A 22,973-nucleotide genomic window follows, 5' to 3' on the forward strand; every position below is an offset into this window, starting at 1 on the left:
CCTGGTATGTCCTGGTCACTACATCATTTTTTCCTTATTTGATATACGAAACAGTCTTCAGCCTGGAGGCCAACCAGAGCAGGGTGGGGATGTCACATTTTATCGCTCGCATCTCTCCTCAAGCCGTAGTCATATAGATACCGCATGACTATGTCTGTCTCAGTAGGCTGGGGGTCATTGCAGCCAACAGTACTGTTGCTAGGGCCGCCTGTTGTATGGGACGTCCCGTTAAGGGGCTTGTTCTCCACCCATTGACTGAGTTTAAAGTCAGGTGTTGGTCAGATTGCAGGATGTCCCTATTTCATCACTGACATTCTTTTAATGTTGGCAATAGTCAGCTTTTTTTGCACCATACTAGAAGCAGGTGGGTGGCTGAGTGTGTTTCCAAAACAGGACACTATAGGTGCCTACTTTGACTTCATGAGGCACATTGATGTGTGTTGATGGGGCAGTGTGAGTTCTACGTGAATTAATTATATTTCGTTTCAGCATCAAAATTGCAGGTCTGTGCTCACTGAAACATTTCCTGGTTCTAGAGCATGAATCACAGATCATGAAAACAGTTGAGAAATTATTAACAAAAATAAATAAAACATGAAAAATTACATACACTTTCTTGAATTTCCATTTTCAGTGCCGACTAACTTAATGACACTTGAGTCTATAGAAGCTCACAGAAATAAAGCTAAATTTGAAGCCCATTTTTTCTTAATACGAGTAATTTTAATAGCTCAGCATCATATTCCTCAAGTCAAACTTGACTTCTCTCGGGTTTTGAGTCACGGTCACATGGTGGTTCAGCTTCATGCCTGTTCGTATTCAGGGGTAATGTGAAAATGTGACTGATTACCACATGGGCTGTCAGAACCCGCCCTGCTTTCCTGTCAGTCCGCAACCGGACCCTGCAGCTTCTGAGAACCTGTTAAACCAGTGTATTTCCTGAAATGAAATACAGCCTACTGTCACAAACACAACTGCACTTTCACAGAAATCTACACGCGGACGCACATGTGCATTCACACCAGAATCTATGCACGAGTGTGTGTACACACATGCACACTAACGCACAAGCACAATCATACACACATAAGGTATGCGCCATCACACATGCATGCACACACATACACATGTACATGTACACACACACACACACACACACACACACAAACCTGCTTTAGTGCTAGGCTTGAACAAAAGCAGGACCCTCAGTAGCCCATCTCCAAAAAGACTGAACATAAGAGGCATATTTTCAATGCAATATTTTCCAATTAAAACATGAATGAATAGGGTCTATAGCTTCCAACACTACAATGACTGCACATTGGATAAATTACAAGAGCAAACAGGATGAATGGTCTGTTCATGTCAGTATGTGTTCTTATTCTCTTAAGTTCTTCTCTTTTGACCTTTAAAGTTACTGCCAGCCCACACATACAGTAAGAGGCTGTATAAATAGCGCTTGTGTTATCCTTCTGGAGCTCGCTTTTGCCAACACCTTCAAGTAATCCCATACTAAACAAAATTAAAATTAAACTAAAAAATAAAACAAGAAAAACTTGTTGCAGTGTTTAATTCAGCTGCTTATATTCATTGTGTCATGCTTTTGAAAAATCTAATCAGCAGGTCTGATCTGTGGCAAACATAAAAGACATTTTGTGTAGGCAGTGGCACAGTGGTATATAAACATATCCCCATCCCACACATATGGGTGAGTACATCTTGCTCATACCGCTGGGTTTCAAACATCGCAAAAAAAATGCACAAAATACATTTTGTTCATAGTGCTCTTCTACCTCAATGATTATAGCAATCTATAATTAACAGTGGGTAAATTCTTATGCTTGAAACTGTCAACTTCATTTACATATGCACATTTGTTTTTGTCAAGCAATGCGCCCCAAAGTATTTTTGTTAAGCAATAATTAAATTGGCAACATAGAACTTTTGTTGAGTCGTTTATGTTTTTGGTGAAATTAGTGTAAAATTAGCCAATATACAGAAGTGAGAAATGTGTGCTGTGATATTACATGCTTAAACAGAGTGTGCGCAAACCAATAACCCCACACTAGCAAGTCCCCACTTACTGTCTCCTCTGAAAACTGATATCTTATGATGTGATTCATTAAATTAGGACTAAAGCATGGGGCTGCTGGGCGGTTTGTCCCGTTAAGGCGCTGTTCCAGTGTGTGGATGTGCACCACGATGGCCTGGTATTAAGTCCAGACCATGCCAGTGACAAGTGAGGCCGGCAGCCCTGTGGGTGATGCCTTGTTGCCTCAGGGGATGCCCAGGGATAAGGTGTCATTTGGGGTTTCAGTCAACCAGGAAAACGGCATCGCGTCCGCGCACCGGCAACCCCCCACATGTTTACTTGTTTGCCTGTTAAACTGAAACTTCCTGCGACTCATGTCCATGTGAACCCAATTTGTGAATCTGCAGCTAACACCGAGTGCTTTGAGGGAGAGCACAGGCTGGTCTGTGGTCTCCTGAATCAACAGGGAAGGTTTAAATGAGCATTGTAGCATGGGCATGCGTGGCCATTCCACACTGGTGAAAAAAGAGAAAAAGCATTAAAAGAAAAAAAAAATACAAATACCAGTTGGATAAACCGTGATATAAGCAGGTCTTCAACACAGTTTTTCCAACTGAATAAACTACTGTAGTCTCATCTTTAAACCTGAATGCAAATCAGCATGTTTCATTTCAGAAAGGGATTTTTTTTGTCCAGGTTGCACAGGCATAGAGTAGCAGATATACTGCTACCCTGGTCCTGGGGACCCACTGCCCTGCATGTTTTAGATGTCTCCCTGCTCCAACACACCTGATACAAATGAATGGGTCGTTATCAGGCTTCTGCAGAGCTTGATGATGACCCATTCATTTGAATCAGGTGTGTTGGAGCAGGGAAACATCTAAAACATGCAGGGCAGTGGGTTCCCAGGACCAGGGTTGAGAAACACTGGAATATATGACACTTGGAAACATGACAATGAAACTGAATTCTAGTCATAGTAGCAGTTCAATTTAAACAATTCACTTTGATTTTCCTTCACATGTGCCAAAATCTTAAGCAAAAACACACCTTTAAGTGACTGCTTATCACAATGTTATTGTAGCTACAGGAAGAACATCCATTTCCTTTCCTGCCAGCTACTTGACGTCAATTTGTGATAACAGTCACATGTTAATTTTTGCAGTGTTTTGCAGAAGGCAGAAAAAGAATTCTGCAAGTCTCCTTTATTTGTAAAAAAAATTCTGTTCATTGTAAAAAAATGCAAGAAGCTATAGGCAAAGTCAAACAAGCATTCATTCATGAAACAAAGTGCAATGAATTCAATTTCAGAATGTAAACTATTTACATGTACAAATACGCCATGTTGTATGTATTCAAATAAAATGTATGGCTAAAGTTATTTGCTGATGATCCTGCCAAGAGTCTGAGATAAAATACCCTGTAAATACACTTAATCACACACATTAAAAACTATAATCTGTAATATCTGTGAAAACAATCCTAACCTTGTGGCTTCTTCTTCTGTCAACTCTGTCACACATTAAACATGCTCCTGCATAAGTGCAATTAAATTAAACATAAAATGTCAGGCAGTAAGATTCTCTGTTCCAAGCTTGCACTACATTGTCTTTTAAAATTTGGTATAATATGTAGTACATGGTTCAAAATTCAAAATTCTAATTGTAGCCACTGAATTACAATTCTGACAATCAATCAACATGCTGGATTAAATCCTTAATCTTCAAACTCTCAACTGGTGTTACAGTGGTTATAGCCCTATACAGTACCATTATCACATGCTTAAAACATAATGTCAAATGTGCAGCAATATTGTGAAATCGAGACAAAATAAATAGCAAGGAGGAAGTAAAGCAGTTTCTATTCTCCACGCTCTTCCGCAGTCTCTGTAAAGCAAACTTCCTGCAACTCCCCTGTGTCCATAAGTTTTTCTCTTTTCTGTGAAGACTCCCAATTCTTCACTGCAATATACAGTAACATTTTCATTGTTGGACTCATATGTACTCTGTCAGAGTTGAATTAAAGGGGAATGACACTTTATAACACTTCTGCTTCTCATGACTGACATTGTCCTTCTAATGAATGTATCGCCCTTCATTTTTCGATTAGTTATTTCATTATCTTATGAATGGACACGGTGGCATAGTGGTTAGCACTGTCGCCTCAGAGCAAGAAGGTTGTTGGTTCAAATCTCGGCTTGGGGCCTTTCTTTGCAGAGTTTGCATGTTCTCCCTGTGTTCGTGTGAGTTTACACCGGTTTCTTCCCACACTCAAAAACATGCATGTTAGGTGCGCTCCTACAGGTGCCCTTGACCACGGCACTTGCCTCAGAACTGGAGTTGGTCCCCGGGTGCAGCACAAGAAGGGCAGCTGCCCACTGCTCCTAAGTAACTAGGATGGGTCAAATGCAGAGGACAAATTACCCCACGGGGTTCAATAAAGTATATCTTAATATTTTACGCTGTTGTTTTCCTTTACAAATGCAGGAAGCAGACCCAGGCAGTTTAGTGTCGAACTCGAGGATGCATATCATTGCGCGACTTCTGATGTGGGCGTACCTGCAGACAATAACATTAGATTGGTCGTAGAAATCATAGACATTTATACATATATTTGTCTATGGTAGAAGTAGTGTTGTATGACTACTAGCTAGAGAAACCGAAAATGTCTGAGGACGAAGGAGATTTTGTTTTTGATCATGGGATTGTTGTGCCCTATCGATTCGAGCCGGAATACACAGAAGAAGAGCTGGTTCATTTGCAGGCCGATCGTGCGAGAGCGAGTCAGGAGCGGGTCGAGATTGAGGAACCACAGGCTATTCCCAGGACAGACGGCAACTGGTGGTAGACATCCTATGTATCACAGACAGACGCGATAGCGTTAGCCAGTCCGCATAGTACCTACTTCGAGTGGTTCGACCAACGATGGGAAAACGGTGGGTACAGCTCCAGGCTTCAGACAGTCGCCTTGGTAGTCGGTGCCTTCAAAGTAGTCACTGCATACCCTTAGTCCTCGTTAGCAAACTTCTTAGGCTGTTATGTTGGGGTGTCTGATTACATCCAGCCATATCTGGCACAAAGTTGCATCGCGTAAAAACTATAAAAATGTGCTTTCAAGGCAACTTTAACGGGGGCATTATAACAATTGGGTACAATGCACCTCATTATTACACCGATATCGCATCAAACAAAAGCTAGCAGACGTTAGTTTGTTCGATTTCAACGCTTAGTTACCTAAATGTTTTGCTTCGCTTCTTCTCGATTTTGCCGCAAAATGAAAGAGAAGAAGAAGAAAAAACCGGAAACCGTACTACTATGTGGACTTGCGCTAAAAAAAAAATAGGTCTTTGTTTCTAACATTAGACATTTAAAATGAAATAACTAATCAAAAAATGAAGGGCGACACATCCATTAGAAGGACAATATCAATCATGAGAAGCATAAGGGTTATAGAGTGTAATTCCCCTTTAACACTGGACATTTTAACATGTACTCCAGGTACTTTCGAGCAAGTCCTCCTGCTGGTCCTTGTGGTTCTCATTCTGGTCCTCTGTCACAGTTTGGTCCTGACCTCTGTCAGTTTGGTTCTCCTGTCTATTTGGCCCTTCGATCCCCATGGCACTTCTGTACCTGCTTCTCCTATGGCGGTGCGGTACTGTACCCTCTCTCTTATTTCCCAGTGGCTGGGATAGGATAGCACAGCTCTTTCTTCTCTGCCTCCTCGACACATCCTCTGACAGGAGCCCCCTGAAGGGGTCTGTCCTGGTAGATGGGACGCCTACTCTCTTCGAGGGACTCCTGCTGGGGTGCACTGGTGACGGCCTGTCCCTCTTCTGGGTTTTTGTCTTCCTCCTCCGGCTGCTCCCCAGCCTCCCCCTTTTGCTCTGATGCGCTGGTTCCCAGTATCACTGTCCCCGGGGAGTAGATGAATATTGATCCTGAGGGCAACACATCACGCAAGCACGCAAAATTTCGGTAAGTATGTACATCTGATAAAGCTATACATACAGCTCACTTTCACTCAAAATCAATGCAATTGAACATATACAATGAAAAGAGACTAAATTTACTCTTGACATTGTTTATTGACAGCAGAACAAACACATCTTGGTATAAGCAGTCAGAGCGAGAGGTCCAGAGGGACCAGTGTGTTTAATGAAAGGAAACCCAACCTGCTTCTCAGGAAATTAGGAAACGCTCTGAAATAACAGAGGTTTAGATATATGGTGAAACCACTTCCTGCTGAGGCACAAAAGCTGACTGAAGGCACAATGCACAACAGCATACACTGAGAACTGCGTACACTTTCTCACGCAGAAGTCTCAACTTTGGAATGTACTGCAGGAAGCAGTAACCGCTGATATCAAGACAAAAATAATGTATGTTTGTGCCTTGGATTTTGTCATCGTTTGCAGAAGTGGGGTCCAAACTGGGGTCTAGGAATCCCTGGGGGCAAATTTTCTTTAAATAATATTACTAGTGGTCATATTAGTTTCCTTTATAAGATAATTTTATTTAGAGTTTCACAGAGAATAATTTAAAGATAAATAAACCTTGCCTAATTTAAATCCCATTGGTAACATTAACATCATTGTCAGTCGGTACATGAAGTGAGCGCCATAATGTTTGGGACGAAGAGATATTTTTTTATTGATGGCTCTGCACTCAACAATTTTGGATTTCTAATCAAACAATTCACATGTGGTTAGAGTACACATTCTCAGCTTTTATTTCACGTTAATGTATTTTGTTTTCACTAATTCTAATTCTAGCCTTTTGATTGCCTTTGGAGTCTATTATTGGAATTTGTCAACATGAGGTCCAGTGTTGTGCCAATGAAAGTCAAGGAAGCCATTATGAGGCTGAGAAATAAGAGTGAAAGCCAGAGACATAGGCCAAACCATAGGCTAACCAAAATCAACTGTTTGTAACATTATTAAGGATAAGGAGAGCACTGGTGAGCTGGAGTGCAGCGTCAATCAAAATGTGCTTAAAAAAAACTACACTTACCGACAGTGTTGCTGACATTCTCTCTTCCCCCAGAGTGGTCGACAGTGACCTGCTGGAGGCCCATGGGGCCTGTCTCTGCCCCATCAAGACTAAGACCCTCTCCTTTCTTGCTGACCAGGGGGTGAAGAGCACTGGGACTGAGACTTCCTTCAGACAACAGATGCTTCATAGTCTCCAGGGTGACCTGGTCCCTCCACGAACCCCGCTGTCCCTGCTTGGCCCAATGAGAAATAGATAAAGAACAGAGTATGATTTTACTGCCCACCATGATGTGGAAAAATCAACCTTAGGCTTCCCATCGTTTATTGGATTTCTAAAATAAACGAACATTGAGCACATTATGCATTCTGAACAAGTATACATACACACAACCCTGTGTACCATATCTGCCCATACTGCACCTATATCTAGGCACACGGAACACACAGTTTTAGGGAGAGCCAAAAACACAGTAGCTGGCTTGTGTTCAATCAATAACTATAATTCAATCAATTAACTATACACTATTCCCATGCACTTGTTCTGTGCGAACTTGGTATGGAAAGTTTGTCTCCCCCCCCCAAACAAAGTTACAAAGCTAATCAATGTTGAGTCATGATGCGATCACGTTTTCAGCCTATAACAGATCAATGCTTTGTACTCATCAAATTACCAATGTCAAAAAACCTTCAGTAATCTGCCTCAGTAATCAACATCATATCGACCTCCATTACTGACACTGATTAGACACCCAACTCAAAACCGACAAAATCTTTGGTGGGTTCAGTGAACCTGCCAAACTGTTGTTTGCAAATTCTCACTTTCAATTGTTAGTCTAAGGTAAGGATGAATGCTGTCTGAATCCCAGCCACTGACTGTGTATCTGCCAAATGTGGACATCCGGCAGATGCTAATATGTTAATGGCATATACTACTTCTGAGGCCCACTCGAACAGTAACTACTTTTATTCATGTTTTTACGAGAGGTCACACACAACTGCATGAATGAAAGCTGTGAGCTAAAGACTACAGCTAGGATATCAGAAAAAGGCTGTATACATAATATAGATATGACATCTCTCTCTTACTTATCAGGAACAGGGAAGAGAGGTACTCACATTTTTCACCCGTGGCTGACCTAAGAGCAACCCAAAAAAAGTCTTAATTACATAATGTCGAATTTAAAGTAAATATCCACCCATTTCATTGCCTAAACACTGTTACTTATATTAATGCAGAAGTAATGTAGCATGTATAACTATTGTATAACATTTTATGTATAAGAATTTAGTAAGTAATAAAATACACCGTATTACAGACTTTGCAATGAACTAAGGGAACTATCTTTCAAGATAAAGTTTATCTATTAAGATAAAGTCAGAACAACGTATGGGCACGTTGGCTTGGTAGACTGACAAAATGTGTATGTGCATTACAACGTATGGACACACTGACTTGGTAGATAGACAAAATGTATTCATTGTATTCAATGTGTATTCATTAACGCATGTCTATATAAAATTGTTTTTTTGTTTTTAATACTGAAAACATGATGACTAGTCATCATAAAATAAACTGCATTTCTGGAGACAAACCTAACAACCTTAATTCATCCAAAGATTAATTGATTTGGATAAGGAAGAGGAGGAGGAGAAGGAGGATGAGAAGAAGAAGAAGGAGTGGGAGGAGTAGGAGGAGAAGAAGAAGATGGAGGAGGGGAGGAGAAGAAGAAGAAGAAGAAGGAGGGGGAGGAAGAGGAGAATAAGAAGAAGAAGACTTACATATATGCAAACTTACATTTCTTCTGAGAAGTCATGTTCCTGTAACACATGCCAAAGCCCAGCAGCAAGACAAGGATCATAAACAGCACGATTAGTGGCCAGGACTGGAAATCTACAGGCAGACAGGCAGATAGACAGACAGACAAATGTGTGAGTGTAAGAGGGGGAAAGATGCACACTCTACATATATTGTGAATGTGTGAGCAAAGGAGGAATTGTAGTATTTTTAATTTTCCAAAGCATTTGTATATTTGTTCTTAAAACCAAATGCCTTCAGGTGCTATTCTTTATTTTTTCTGTTTTGATGGATTTGGTGACATCTGCAGTGGTTGAACAGTTGGTTTCCCTACTCCAAAACCCAGTGTTCCATTCAAGACAAAGCTACACCCCAAAACAAAGTGCCATGGTCTGCTTGGTCTGCTTGGCGGTGTAGCATTAGGAGTATAATTCAGTAGTAGCATATCTTGGGGAAAGACGACTGTGTTAGAATGTTGCACCCGACAGCACCAACTGCATATAGGGGAGCAAATACAGAATTCAAACACATTGAACGAATATTGCTATAAAATGCCAGCATGAAAAGGTATCAAATATGGCATTTTTAAATAGCAAAATAGGCAATTTAACTCATGGGCAATTTAACAACCATTTTCATGCTTTTGCAGGGTACTATAACTATGTCTGTGATATGCAACCACCAAGTCGCTTGTATATTCAGCTTATGAAGATAATAAAAAATGATTTATTGCCTATTGTGAAAATTATGCAGTAAAATTAAACTGAGAGAAAGTACAGCTGGTGAACATACTGCGTGCTGACTGTTCCTCTGGAGAGGTAACATGCTTTGCAGACACATTGGAAGGAAGAACAGCTATTTCCTTGGAAACAGAATTCTGTTTCGTGGCATTCTGTACTCCAGGCCTGTCATTTGTGTTGGGCAGGCCACTGGGGGTTTCTGTAAAGTGTTAAAAACATATATACATGTAAATACCATTACATAAAAGCTTATTGTCGGTGCTTTTGTCTTGCATTCATTTGTCTAACATTTTGATATCAAATCCAAATAATCCTTCATTTTTCAGTTTTGTTAGATTTGGCAACATCTGTGGGGGCTGGTGGTTGCAACAGTTTGTTATCATACTCCAAATCCCGGAATTCCATGGAAGGTATATAGCAAAACAAAGGGCACAGTACTATGTTCATTATATGCAACCAGACTAGCAAATTGCTTACATATGCAACTCATGAACATATAATTTATTGCCTGTTTTTGGGGAGAAATTACGCAGTAAAATTACAGAGAGAAAGTACATCTGCTGAACATACTGTGTGCTGACAGTCCCCTTGGAGACATCTTGGGGCCTGTACCTATGATAGCTCTTTTAGTGTGGTAGCGTGTAGCAGTCTGGGCGGCCCGCATGTTGATGACCGTCTCAGTTTCATGGGCAAAAGTCTTTGTAGACGCAGTGGAAGGAGGAACAGTTGTTTCCTTGACGACAGAATTCTGTTCCATGGCATTCTGAACTACACGCAGGGCCCTGGGGATGGAGCTTGTGGGGACGTTGGAGCAAACGTGGTCATGAGTTCTGTTGCCCTTTGAGATCAGAACCTTGCCCAGACTTCCACAGCTGCAATGTAAAATCACACAAACTTAACTGAAAGTTTTTATACCCTGAGAAACTCCTCTGACAAGCAATTACTGTGGCTCAGCGGAGCCCTCTGCTGGTGTAGTATTGCTACTTGTCAGGAATTCTTCATTGTGATTTTATGCTATTTTAAGCATTGTTTAACTATTTAACTGTTGATATTCTTAAAAAATGGTATACAATAAAGAGCATGTCACATGCTCCAGCAGTGTATTCCAGCAGTGATTTCACATTCTTCCTGTGTATGCTTATTGCTATTTTTTGTTGAAAAAAACTTTCAAAGACATTTTTCTTTTCAAAATCTTCAGAAGGCACAGGTTTTCTGTTTGATTCAGAGAGACTGCCCTCTAATGGTATAACAATGCCACTGTAAGCAGCAATTGAGACAGTTATTATTATTGTCATTATGAGCATTTGCTTGGAGGATGTCCTTATCAAAGCATGCCCAAGTCATTCAAAAACATATTTTAACCTGTAGCAATACAGGTTAAGTTTCACAGGAGTGAAAGGGATATGAACCAGTGACCATATGGTTAATTACATGTTCCTGTCCACACTACTGCTGCTTGAAATGAATATGCCTGTTGCCTGCTCAGGGAAACACCTGCTGCGTTGTACTTTTTCATGCATTATACAATTTTGCTGTGCATTATAGTATTTTACCGTGTTACATCATTCTGGTTGCTATATTGTTTTGCTGCACGTTATATTTTGCTCTGTGTAATATCGTTTGCTATGCATTATACTGTTTGCTATGTGTAATATTGTTTTGCTGTGTGTTATACTGTTTGCTATGTGTTATATTGTTTTGCTGTGTGTTATGCTGTTTGCTATGTGTTATGTTGCTTTGCTGTATATTATATCGGTTTGCTATGTGTAATATTGTTTTGCTGTGTGTTATACTGTTTGTTTTGTCTCGTGTTGCTTGGTTGTGTGTTTTTCACTTTGCAGTGTGTTGCATCTTTTTGCTTTGTTATATTGTTTTGCTGTGTGTTATATCATCTTGCTATATGTTAAATTGTTTTGCTGTGTGCAATATCATTTTTCTATGTGTAATATTCTTTTGCTGTGTACTATATAATTTTGCTATGTGTTACATTGTTTTGCTGTGTTATACTGTTTGCTATGAGTAATATTGTTTTGCTGTGTGCTATATTATTTGGCTATGTGTAATATTGTTTTGCTGTGTGCTATATCATTTTGCTATGTGTTATATTGTTTTGCTGTCTGTTATACTGCTTGCTATGTGTAATATTGTTTTGCTTTGTGCTATATAATTTTGCTATGTGTTATATTGTTTTGTTGTCTGTTATACTGCTTGCTATGTGTTATATTGTTTTGCTGTTTGTTATACTGTTTGCTATGTGTAATATTGTTTTGCTGTGTGCTATATTATTTTGCTTTGTGTAATATTGTTTTGCTGTGTGCTGTATCATTTTGCTATGTGTTATATTGTTTTGCTGTGTGCTATATTATTTTGCTTTGTGTAACATTGTTTTGCTGTGTGCTATATAATTTTGCTACGTGTTATATTGTTTTGCTGTCTGTTATACTGCTTGCTGTGTAATATTGTTTTGCTTTGTGCTATATCATTTTGCTACATGTTATATTGTTTTGCTGTCCGTTATACTGCTTGCTATGTGTAATATTGTTTTGCTTTGTGCTATATCATTTTGCTATGTGTAATATTGTTTTGCTGTCTGTTATACTGCTTGCTATGTGTAATATTGTTTTGCTGTGTGTTATTGCAAAGTAGTGCTGTACTCACTCAGTATGCTGTTTGCAGGATTGCAGTCGTGAGGTGGTGGCTGTGAAGGTCCCATCAGGACAAAGAGTACACCTTCGGCAGGTGTACTGGGCAGAGCTTTCACAAAAGTAGCCCCTGTCACAATGGCATTCGCGATTAGAGTTGGCGGTACAGTCCTTTATCTGGATCAGGTGCCGCTCAGCTGCAAACAGACAGAAACGGCTGCAGTGAGCACAAAACAAGACCCTTTTCCCGCCTGGTCATCGTTTGTTACAGACCTAGACCATCTTAAAAACACGTAAAAGAATACAAAATATGATATCGCAAGGGGAGGACTTTTACATAAAACCAAAAAGTGTTTTCAGGCGAATGACAGAGTAACATCGTCCCCGGTTACCAGTGCATTGTTGTGTGCAGAACTCGCATCGCGGATAGCCACTCCTCACAACGTGGTACTTGCCCGACGGGCAGGAAACGCACTTGCACTCCTTAGAAATGATGCCTGGCATGAAAAGAATGACAGGACATGAGAAAAATGGATAGGATCACTCATGTTAAAAAAAAACCAAGCAAAATTTGAAAGGCTTACTTTTTTGAACCAAAGAATTACATACAAAAACAAAGATAAATTGTTGCAATGCTGACCTCCATTTTCTGTTCTTTTAGGTATTTTAAGTTGCTAGTATGGCCCAGCCTTCTTCTTGGCATAATTGCTCTTACAGTATATCAATGTATCAATGGACAATCATCAATATCAATGTATAAATGCAATGTACAATGTACAAACCAGTGTAATATATTGTAAGTGCAAGCATCTTGTAAGTGGTCACTTAATATCACTGTTTACTAACTGCCGGAGGTGTTGTAAAAAAATATACCTAAAGACTGTTCCTACTCAAGTTTCCATTTGAAAATATGAATTTATTTTATAAAGAATTATAAAACAAAATTTTCCCCTTTTTCCAATAATGTCCAGTAAAGCTCATGCAGTAATGTTCATCATAACCTCTAGGGTTGATTTGGGGGAGCAGAGAAGCATGTGCTCTTCTGCAAAGCATCACCTCCCACTTCTTATTACAGTTTGCATGTCGGGATTGCACACACAGTAAAATTGCTCAGTGTTAAATCAACTATTATTGGTCCTATCTGACTCACAACTACTCTGTTAGAGTTGAATTAACACTGGATGTTTTATTGTGCAGACATATGATACAACACTTAATACTTTTTTGTCTGATTACAGTCTAATTACACATCTTGCATCTTAAGGCAGCATAGTTTCACATCGTCACAAACATGAAAGACAGATACATCCAAAGAAATCATACAGGTATTACATCCATATAAATAACCTCCCCGATTCAACCCTTCACCATCAAATTGGAATTGCATTGCTGGAACACACATTGAGCATCAGAATGGATTCTAGGATAAAAGAGCGCTTGCATCTGTGCTGTGGATCTCTTTACCGCTCTCCCTGATGCCATAAGCTGATACTCTGAATGTAACTCATGGGTGGTGTCACCAGCGACATATTATCCATCACAATCTTAAAGCACACTACAAGAAGTCTGACATGATTCAGAGAAATAAGATTCACTTGAAGCTCAACAGGTGGACTTGTGCGCCCCCTATCTGCTGGGAGGAGGGTGATGCTAGTCCAAGCTATCCCAGTTGGCACTGGCGGAGTATGGATTCAATACCAGACCATGGGCACCATACATGATGTAGAACAGTGCCCTAACAGAATGAACTACCCAGCAACCTCAATACAACATATAATTTGTTTAATTTGGTTAAACAGTCACAGTGGGATTATAAAAGCTCATGCACACAGCTTTTTTGTCTCAAGCATACCTGCCTGTCAATAAATTTGTTTTAAGCTACCATCAGCCGATACTGACAAAACCCTAATATTGTGAGTCCTCAATTTTTAATTATTCATACAAAATCAATCAATTGATCAATAATGAAGCAGGTCAGTGTATAGTCTTACCTAGCTTGCATTCTGGTGGATTTGGGCATCTCCTGGACCATACAAAATCAACCTGAGAGAGTAGGAGAGAACAGAGGAAAGAGCCTGAAACAATAATGTACAGAGCACAGCTTGCGAAAGCTATCATATATGCAGGGGTTTTCCAGATGAAATAAATAGAGCAAAAAGTAAATAAACATAGAAAGAACCTGGGAAGTATATCCATGAATCAATAAATAAATTAGCATAAATATACATATATAAATATATAGCAAAAATACATTGAAAAATCAACCTATGAATAAATTATTTACTTAAATTATATATTTCTAATTTATTTACTGTACCCATTGATTATTATATTGAATTATTCATTCTTTTATCTCCTGATGACATGCAAATACCTGTGCATTACTCTTTATTGACCTCTTGTTGTTGGAAGATAGAAATACAGGTTAAGAAAACAAGCAAGGAAAAACTCATGGCCCCTTACCGTCTGACATGAAAATCAGACTACTGAACATGAAATGCACTTCTACAATGTTTTCTATGAAAGATAAATAGGCATTTGAAAATCAAGCCCTCAGTTGCGTACGTCTGAATGTACACAATGTGCCTCATTCATAAACCTTTCCTTAAATTCTTCTTACTTTTGTTCTTAATAAAAGTTCCGATGAAAAACCAACATGGGATTCATGAAACATGCACAGACCTTAAATTTTGTGCATATCCCAGGTGTGTCAGAGGATGAATGCCGTTTTTTCTTAAATTGAATGTACTTGCCTTTTTATTTGCATAAAGGAACACCCTAGCAATCCCATAAGAGGCCTGCCACCTGCAGGGTCGTGTGCAAACATCAGCCACTCACTGCTCCGCAAACATATCTGCGCCTCGTATGCCTGCTCCCTAAAAACGCGCTCTCTCCCCAAGGCACAATTAGCCAAGTAATCAGGAAGCCACAAATATGCCATTACTAAGTGTTGGGTTTGGCTGTGCGCATGTGGGTCTTTAGATATCAGTCAATCATCAACAATCATGTCTATCAATAAGCAAAAAGAATTAGGCATTTACACCTGTTTCCAAACACACATAGACTTGATCTTACCAAAGAACGAATTCGGATGAGAAAATAAATGATGAAAGCCAAAATGTTCACGGAAACGTTCGTAAGCATGGTTGATGATCAAATCTGAATGTACGCTGTTTTGTGAATCATGTCCTCTCGTAATTAGCACAAGTAAATTCCCTGACTCATTAATCTATGCTTGGCATTCCCAAATGCATACATGTGGTTTCATTTTATCAAAGACTCTTAAGATTCTTAAGTGACTTAAACAAACATTACTGTCAGTCAGAGCCGGCCCAAGGTTTTGGGGGCCCTAAACAAAAAGTCTATATGGGGCCTTCTGTTTTGGTCAAAAACCACCCCCTAAGCCCCAGCCAACAAGATTTGGCACCAATAGAAATATATTTAGATTAATGAAAAAGCCATTGTCTTAGGAAACACAATTATTTATTTAAAAAATATATATTTATATATATCTTGGAGGGAGGGGGCCCCGAACCAATTGCGGGGCCCTAAACAAATGTTTACTTTGTTTATTGGGTTGAGCCGGCCCTGCTGTCAGTATTCAGTTACAACCTTGTATCTTGCTGTCAATAGACCCCTGACTGGTACAAAGTCAGCCAAATGTGGGTTAGGGGATTAGGGGGAGGATTACCCACTGAGGGGTGTATACACACAAGAGTGTAGATTGCATTGCATAAAGGTAACCAATATTTACATCAGATCACAGACATTTTTACTTTCATATGAACTGATAAAGAAAGTGAGAGCATGAGAAAGAGTCCCTGTGTGAATCTCACCCCCCAGTGTGTGTGAGCTTTGAGGTGTTTTTGCAACGGCATCAACTTCTGTGGTTCCTTTTTAAACCGGCAGATAGAAATTGTGAGCCCTGCACAGCTCCCATCCTTTTGCTGTCAACAGGAGGAAAAACTCACAATTGATAAACCTTGAGAAACTAAAACGATATTTGGAGAAAGACAAATTTGAACGGGAATGCTTTTTGTGCTAGGGGATATATTACAGGAAAACAGCACTATGACTGGACAGAAATTAGTTACCAAAGGGGTCACAAAATATAAACAAGATGCAATTGTTATGTGTTATAACAAATAAGCAGAGGTCCCGATGAGTTCCCCAAGTAATTTAAAAGGTGGTGGGCTCAACTATGTGAAAATGACAAGTCTGTCTGAGAATCCTTCATTTGAATTCTTAATTTCTGCCATAACAGAAAAAATATTGAAGGACAAAATCTGGCTCAATCAGCAATTCTTATATCCCCTTGCTATTAATTTCGGCAAATGCTATATGACATGTGAATGGCTGATGTTCTGGAGACAACTACTTCAATTTTGTGTCCCTTGCTGGGGGTTTCAGTTGCTACGATACCTAAATTTAATTGACTTGAGCACCATTTAAGCACTATGCTGGGAATCACCACCATCCTTTTTGGCATTTTACTTGTTGACAGTGTTACTGGTATCACTGTTGTCAAAGAGGTTCCAGAGAAAACCAGGCAGTTGTTACTCAGGGATTCCCCGAAAGCAGCAGGCTGTATTTTCATTGATTACTTGATTATGCTGATACACAACACTGACTCACAGTCACATCCTCCCACTTACTGGCAGATAATATCTGAGTCCAGACAAAATTTCATGACACTTAACTTTTAGGGAAAAAAAGGTTATGCTACTAAACCCCAACCCTCTTTTAGATAAGAGAGATGTCAAGTGTGTGACCATCTCAGCTCTCCACCTAAATTTGTAGGCACTCCAAGTTCAGCAATTGTTTGAAAATCAACACTGAAACAGGACTAATTACAGGGACTAATTATGATGTGTTAATCAGTGCAAACCATGTGACAAGGAACATAATAAGTCCGCACTCAGAGACACAAAATTGACAGGCTGAGCTGCATTGCAAATGCATTATGGGAAAGACAGCACTGAAAGGCTGTATGACTTTATTTATAATTTAACTGAGGACTTCGCCAGTTTTATTATTCATATTCAAAAGTGGATCACCCTAAAATAATCTGCATTTTTTACACTTCTCTGGAATTTCTTCCAGAGAAGTGTGGGCAGACTGCCACACATCAACATCAATTCATGAAAGAAAAGATAGTAAGAATACTGACAATTATTTTTTACATTTAAATACATAATTCAGAGTGGTGGAAATTTCCATACTTACATGGGTGCTGTTATTTTGTCTCTAGTACTAAAAGCACCTTTACTACTACAACCACTGAAACTACTTCCGCTGTTATTATTAGCACTACTCTTACTGCTCCCACCACTGCCACTACTACAACTGCCATTATTACTATCCAGTACTAATGAGAATAATGAGTGTTTATTTGGAACATTTCATATACCTCCATACGGAGTATAACGCACACAAAAAAAGCACTTTAATGTTCTCATAATGGAACTCATAGTGATCTTACAAAGAAAAATGTGTGTAACCTCTGAACAGTCTGTAACAAATGACCAATGCGACCAAATGAGCTATGATGCAGATTACTTCGCAGATGCATGCGTCAGTCATTATAATAGGAGTTTGTGAAAATCAGAAGGCTTAAAACAGTTTCTATGAATATTTGGTCAGGTACTGCATCATAGACCAGAATTACTAAAATATAAGGATAACGCCTCTGCCCCTGGTGTTCCTGTTATTTGCTTGAATGTTTATTTGAGGCTCAGGCTGTTTCCTTGCAATTGATCTAGTCCATTTAGTTGCCCTCCTTTGAACCTTTTCCAGAGCCACTATTGCTTTCTTGTAGTACAGACCCCAGAATTGCACACAATACTTCAAGTGTGGTCTAACAAATGTATGTTATAAGATAAGTATAACTTCCTTGGATTTTTACTCAGTACTTTTAGCTATAAATCCCAAAATCCGGTTGGCCTTTTTTACTGCTAGTGCACTTTTACAGCACAGTGCCTAGAATCTGAAAGGTTTTGATCAACCATTATTCCCAAGTCTTTTTCAAAGTAATCACATTCCAATTTTGTTCCTCCCATAAAGTAACCTTGCTTATGTTCTTATTTCCCACATGTAGAACTTTACATTTAGCTACATTTCATTTGCCAGGTTTTCTGCCCACTTCTGGATTTTGTTTAAATCTACTTGGATGAATTGAGTAGATTCCAAACTATTAGCTGGACCTTCCAGTTTTGTATCATCTGCAAGTTTAACGAATGTACTTCCAATGTCCCGGGCAAGGTCATTTACATAATTGAGGAGGAGCAGTGGTCCCAGCACCAGTCTTTGTGTGACTCCACTTCTCACAGTACCCTGCTCAAATAAGATCCCTCTCTAAAATACCTCCTGTAATTCCTACAGTCTTAATTTTGATAATATGACTCTCATGTGGTATCTTATCAAATGCTTTTTGGAAATCTAAGTATATAATATCATAAGCCTTGCTATAGTCAAAACACTTGTTAGCTTCCTCAAAAAATACAAAAAGGTTTGTCAGACATGATATTCCCTTGTGAAAACCATTTTACATAGAGTGCCTTCATTAAACTTTCTGTCAAATAGCTATAAGCCCAAACCCAGCAGGTATACACTGCATTACTCTGCTTTGGGGGGAGTGTTCACCCAAATCCATGGTCAAGTCTCATGCATCCAGGGAGATTCTAGTCCACAGAAGACAGAATTTGATTGCGGGTATCTAGACAAGTAACTGCACCAAGGACTTATACTTACGCAGGACATGCCAGCTGAGGAGCACACTGATGCTTATGAATGTTTTCTATATGCATTATAAAATGCATTCAATAGAATATGCTACTATCTCACTAATCACTAATCTACCATCTGCTAATCTTAACTAGTACGATAAACTGATTTGCATAGCTACAGTAAGATGATGTGCCCGACTGAAGCGGCCCAAAGTTACAGCACATTCATATCATGCACATCATGACGTACAGCATACTCATATCTGAGTTTATGAACACTCAGCTCGCTGAACTCTGACACAGCAGTTATGAGAACCCAAAACCACACATTGCACTTTTCGCTAACCTGTGTTCCTGTTTCACCTTACTACTGTTAATTCATTACTCTATTTGCAAATGTTCCCCAGTAGCTAATAACACAGAAAAGAGTTTCTAGTCAAATATTTTAGCATTGCTATTCCTGTTTCATTTCCGTTCGTTGTGACTAAGGGGCCAAATTCTCAACAACAACAACAACAACAAAAAATGCATAAATAAAATTGTTTTCTTTTTTTAACAATGGTTTTAAAAAAAATGAGTGAATGGTTTTTACTCATTGCGGCAATACAAATCACTCTGAAAATGATATCAGAGATCGGGGGAAACAAACGTTGAAGTTTCTTCCCGGAACTGCCCAGATGGTGATGCGAAAGAGTGCTTCAGAGATGAGGCCAGAGCAGGCGCGGTCTGAGTGGTGGACCACTATTGTATGGCACTGACAGGATGTGAAAGCTCTCACAGACACATGCCGGAAAACTGTCAGTAATCATTTCAGAATTTCCTACTGACTCTCAGTCTTCAGCACCAATCATACATGCGGTATTTCTGCCGTGAGGGAAAAGTATATTAAAAAATCTAAACACCATTGAATAGTGTTGCAAATTTTATACCCTTCTTGCAACTGGAATGTAAAGTACCAGGCACATCTGTGGAATGCTCAGTAGTTCTTTTTTTATTTTATTTTGTACAGCACTTACACTGACTGTAATTCAGCAGTCTGAGTTATATGAAGCTTTCACAACAAATTTCCCCTAAAGAGTTATTCCCTCACACCAACAGTTCGTAGAACACCATCTAGTATAATTATTGGCCACATACAATTCATATGTAAAACATATGTACTTCCCCATATTTAACTTCTCTAATATTCAACTAAATTTGAATGAAAAACAATTTGGTACATCCATCAACAATAACCAACCTATATTATACAAGAACACATTTGTTTTCTAAAAAAGATAGATGAAATGCTTCTGCGTGAAATTATCATTATACTACAACTAGCTGCTATCACGAGTGCCAACACCACCACTACTAATACGATCACAACTAGTACTACTAATAATAATGTCGTCGTCGTCATTATCATCACACATAAATCTAGGACTCAAGGCATTTAATAAAATTAACCAATATACCTGATGAAAAAAAACGCATCAATCACTTCCCATCCACAAAATTCAAATCTTCTGGCGCGTACAGAAACGCGTGCTAAAGCATTAGGACTTACCAGATTAAAGAGGTATAACAGTGTGAGCGAGAAGCATATACTGCGACGAAATTCCATTGTGGTCAGGTGAACTAAGATGTAGTTGTCGGGCGAACGTATTTTAAAATATATTTTAGCTATGTATATTTTTTTAAATCTGAAATTGAACGAGTCCTAACTCCGTAAGCCAGTTGCTCCATATGACAGCAAGAATGTTGGCAGTATCTGGCTGCGCATCAGTGAACACGCTTATAAGTCGTGTTCTTAACTGATGTGGGCGTTGATCATTAGTGCTCTATCTGTAGTGCATTTAGTGGTTATTGATTATTCATCGTTGCACCACCCAGTAACTCAATTTGCGTTATTAAAGAACTGACCATACTGATAGGAAAATGTTTAGCGTTTACTGTAATTTATTTATGCGAGCGGTTGTGAGAAGATCAAATCCCAAACTTGCTTACGGACGCAGGGGAGAACAGAAAATAATAATTTTTTATATGAAGTAAAGACAATAATTGTCTTAATTGTAAGACAATAATTGTCTTTACTTCATATAATCCGACACACTGCGAACTTAATTCAATTGACGATATAAATAGTGGGAGGATATAAAGAAGAATGTTGTATATTTTACATCGTACGAAATTAAATAGTGTTTTCAGTGCATTCATGTCCAAATAAGACAGCTGCATCTCCTTTGCTTCACATATGTTCGAGTCAGGATGTCTGGGTCAGATAACGAGCAACAGGGTGTTCAGAAAAAAATTACATATTAAAAAAGAGAACGTATAGAGAAACTTTTGCTTGTCGATTTGGCCTTGCAAAATGTCTGATTGCTCTCATTCTGCATTTTCGTTTTATTTAAAAGATTACCACACTCCATAGTGAAACTATTTGAATATTCCATAGTGAATATTCAAATCCTTTGAATTATACAGGGTTACTGGAATACTTTCTATCTTTATGAGACAATGTTTTCAAAAACATAACTCCAGGTCACTTTGCTCGTTGCTCTTATGATCCGTGAAAGATAAACTTGCTGTGGTCACAAAAACATGTTAATGTGGGCTTTACAGCTTTTCTTCCTGGACTGTATTTTGCTCTTGGGCTTTTAATTTACTTTACTTTAATTTGCTTTAATTTACTAGCAAAAGTAAACTATTAGAAAGAAGGCTTTACAACAGCATTCGTTTGGAGAGTAAGAACCATTTAAAAAAAACATTCCTCAAACATTTTGTTGTAAGAAAATGGATCTAGGAAACAATTTAACCCTTTTTGGAAGAAAGAGTTCTTCAGTGATTCTTTGGAGTGTAAAATAATTTTATGTAAGAGGCAAAAGGGTTCTACATAGAACCACCTTTCATTATAAAATCATATTCCTTTTAAAATTGTTTGTTGATGTTGAATAGGGCTTTGTTTAAAATTCTAAATCGGGCATTATTCAATAATCTGAGAACAATTTGAAAACATGGGTGTCATGAGATCCTTCCCCTCAAAGGCTTAAATGTTGGCCAACTTTCAAATCACATTTTGTGAATGTTCGTTCATGCATTCAGAATTCCTCAAATTCACTTTTTCTTTGTATTTTTCCATAGTATATTTGATGCTCTGCCCGGCCTGTTCTGCCTGATACGCAGCCTCATCGACCTCCTGGCCCTTTCCCGGCTTGCCCTCCTGTTTGCCGGACCTGTGCTCTGCCCTTCCAATGAACCTGCTGCTGGATCCTCCCTTATTCTCTCTCTCTCTCTCTCTCTCTCTCTCTCTCTCTCTCTCTCTCTCTCTCTCTCTCTCCTCTCTCTCTCTCTCTCTCCCTCTCTAGCTTGCTGGTCAATCCCCCGCATAGAAACTGCATTTGGGATGAGTAACACTTTCCCCCCTGCTAACACTGCTCTCATCTGCTGCTAGCAATGTTTTTTTTTAAAGTTAAGGCATTATTCTAGCTAATGTCCGTAGTATTACATTCATTACGACCCATAGTTTAGCAAAGTTAGTTGTACATGTGTGGAGATTGTGATGGGTCGGATTTATGGAAGTCATTTAAAGGTTAAACATTGCATTACCCTGAGTGTATTAACTTCTCAGACAGATAACCTGTAAGCGTAATTTTTGTTATGACAGAGAACATGGCCAAAGCAGAGGAAAAGATAATGCTAGAGAAATTACACAAGCACTTTGGACATGCCTCAGAGGAAAGACTAGACACTGCTTTCTCACAAATGTTGGTAAAACCAGTGATAACACCTCTATGTTGTAAGACATTAAATATTGTGAAGCATGCCTGAGATACAGAAAACCCAGACCCAAGGGTTTCCCTTAACTTCAAGGTACAATGAGACAGTGGCAGTGGATCTTCATGAAGTACAACGTGGGCTGTGTTATCTTCACATTATCGACCAGTTCAGCCATTTCAGTGCTGGTAATATTTTGACTAGGAAGACAGCCTCTGAAATTGTGGAGGGCTTCATACATAGCTGGATATGAGTCCATGGGGCTCCACAGAAACCGTTTAGTGACAATGGGG

General features: G+C 39.1%; 1 protein-coding gene across 1 annotated transcript; it reads right to left on the bottom strand.

Annotated features, from left to right (window-relative positions):
* Window positions 1–5,472: 5,472 nt before the first annotated feature.
* On the bottom strand, window positions 5,473–20,635 carry LOC118208467 (tumor necrosis factor receptor superfamily member 21-like). Its single transcript, XM_035383184.1, has 10 exons — window positions 20,474–20,635; window positions 14,191–14,242; window positions 12,592–12,696; window positions 12,216–12,396; window positions 10,170–10,429; window positions 9,610–9,756; window positions 8,818–8,913; window positions 8,139–8,158; window positions 7,042–7,255; window positions 5,473–5,969 (listed from the first exon to the last, which is right to left on the bottom strand). The coding sequence occupies exons 1-10, from the start codon at window positions 20,528–20,530 to the stop codon at window positions 5,701–5,703; spliced, it is 1,401 nt and encodes a 466-aa protein (XP_035239075.1). The 5' UTR covers window positions 20,531–20,635; the 3' UTR covers window positions 5,473–5,700.
* Between the last annotated feature and the right edge of the window lie 2,338 nt (window positions 20,636–22,973).

The sequence above is a fragment of the Anguilla anguilla genome, chromosome 11 (genome assembly GCF_013347855.1).
Source record: "Anguilla anguilla isolate fAngAng1 chromosome 11, fAngAng1.pri, whole genome shotgun sequence".
Taxonomy (NCBI): Eukaryota; Metazoa; Chordata; class Actinopteri; order Anguilliformes; family Anguillidae; genus Anguilla; species Anguilla anguilla.

What these genes read in the sequence shown, in the direction of transcription:
- LOC118208467 (XM_035383184.1), bottom strand. Translation starts at nt 20,530, where the DNA reads ATGGAATTTCGTCGCAGTATATGCTTCTCGCTCACACTGTTATACCTC. An exon ending in TGTTATACCTCTTTAATCTG is followed by an intron (nt 14,243 to 20,473) that starts GTAAGTCCTAAT and finishes CTACTCTCTCAG; the next exon opens with GTTGATTTTGTATGGTCCAG. An exon ending in CTGCACACAACAATGCACTG is followed by an intron (nt 12,397 to 12,591) that starts GTAACCGGGGAC and finishes GTCTGTTTGCAG; the next exon opens with CTGAGCGGCACCTGATCCAG.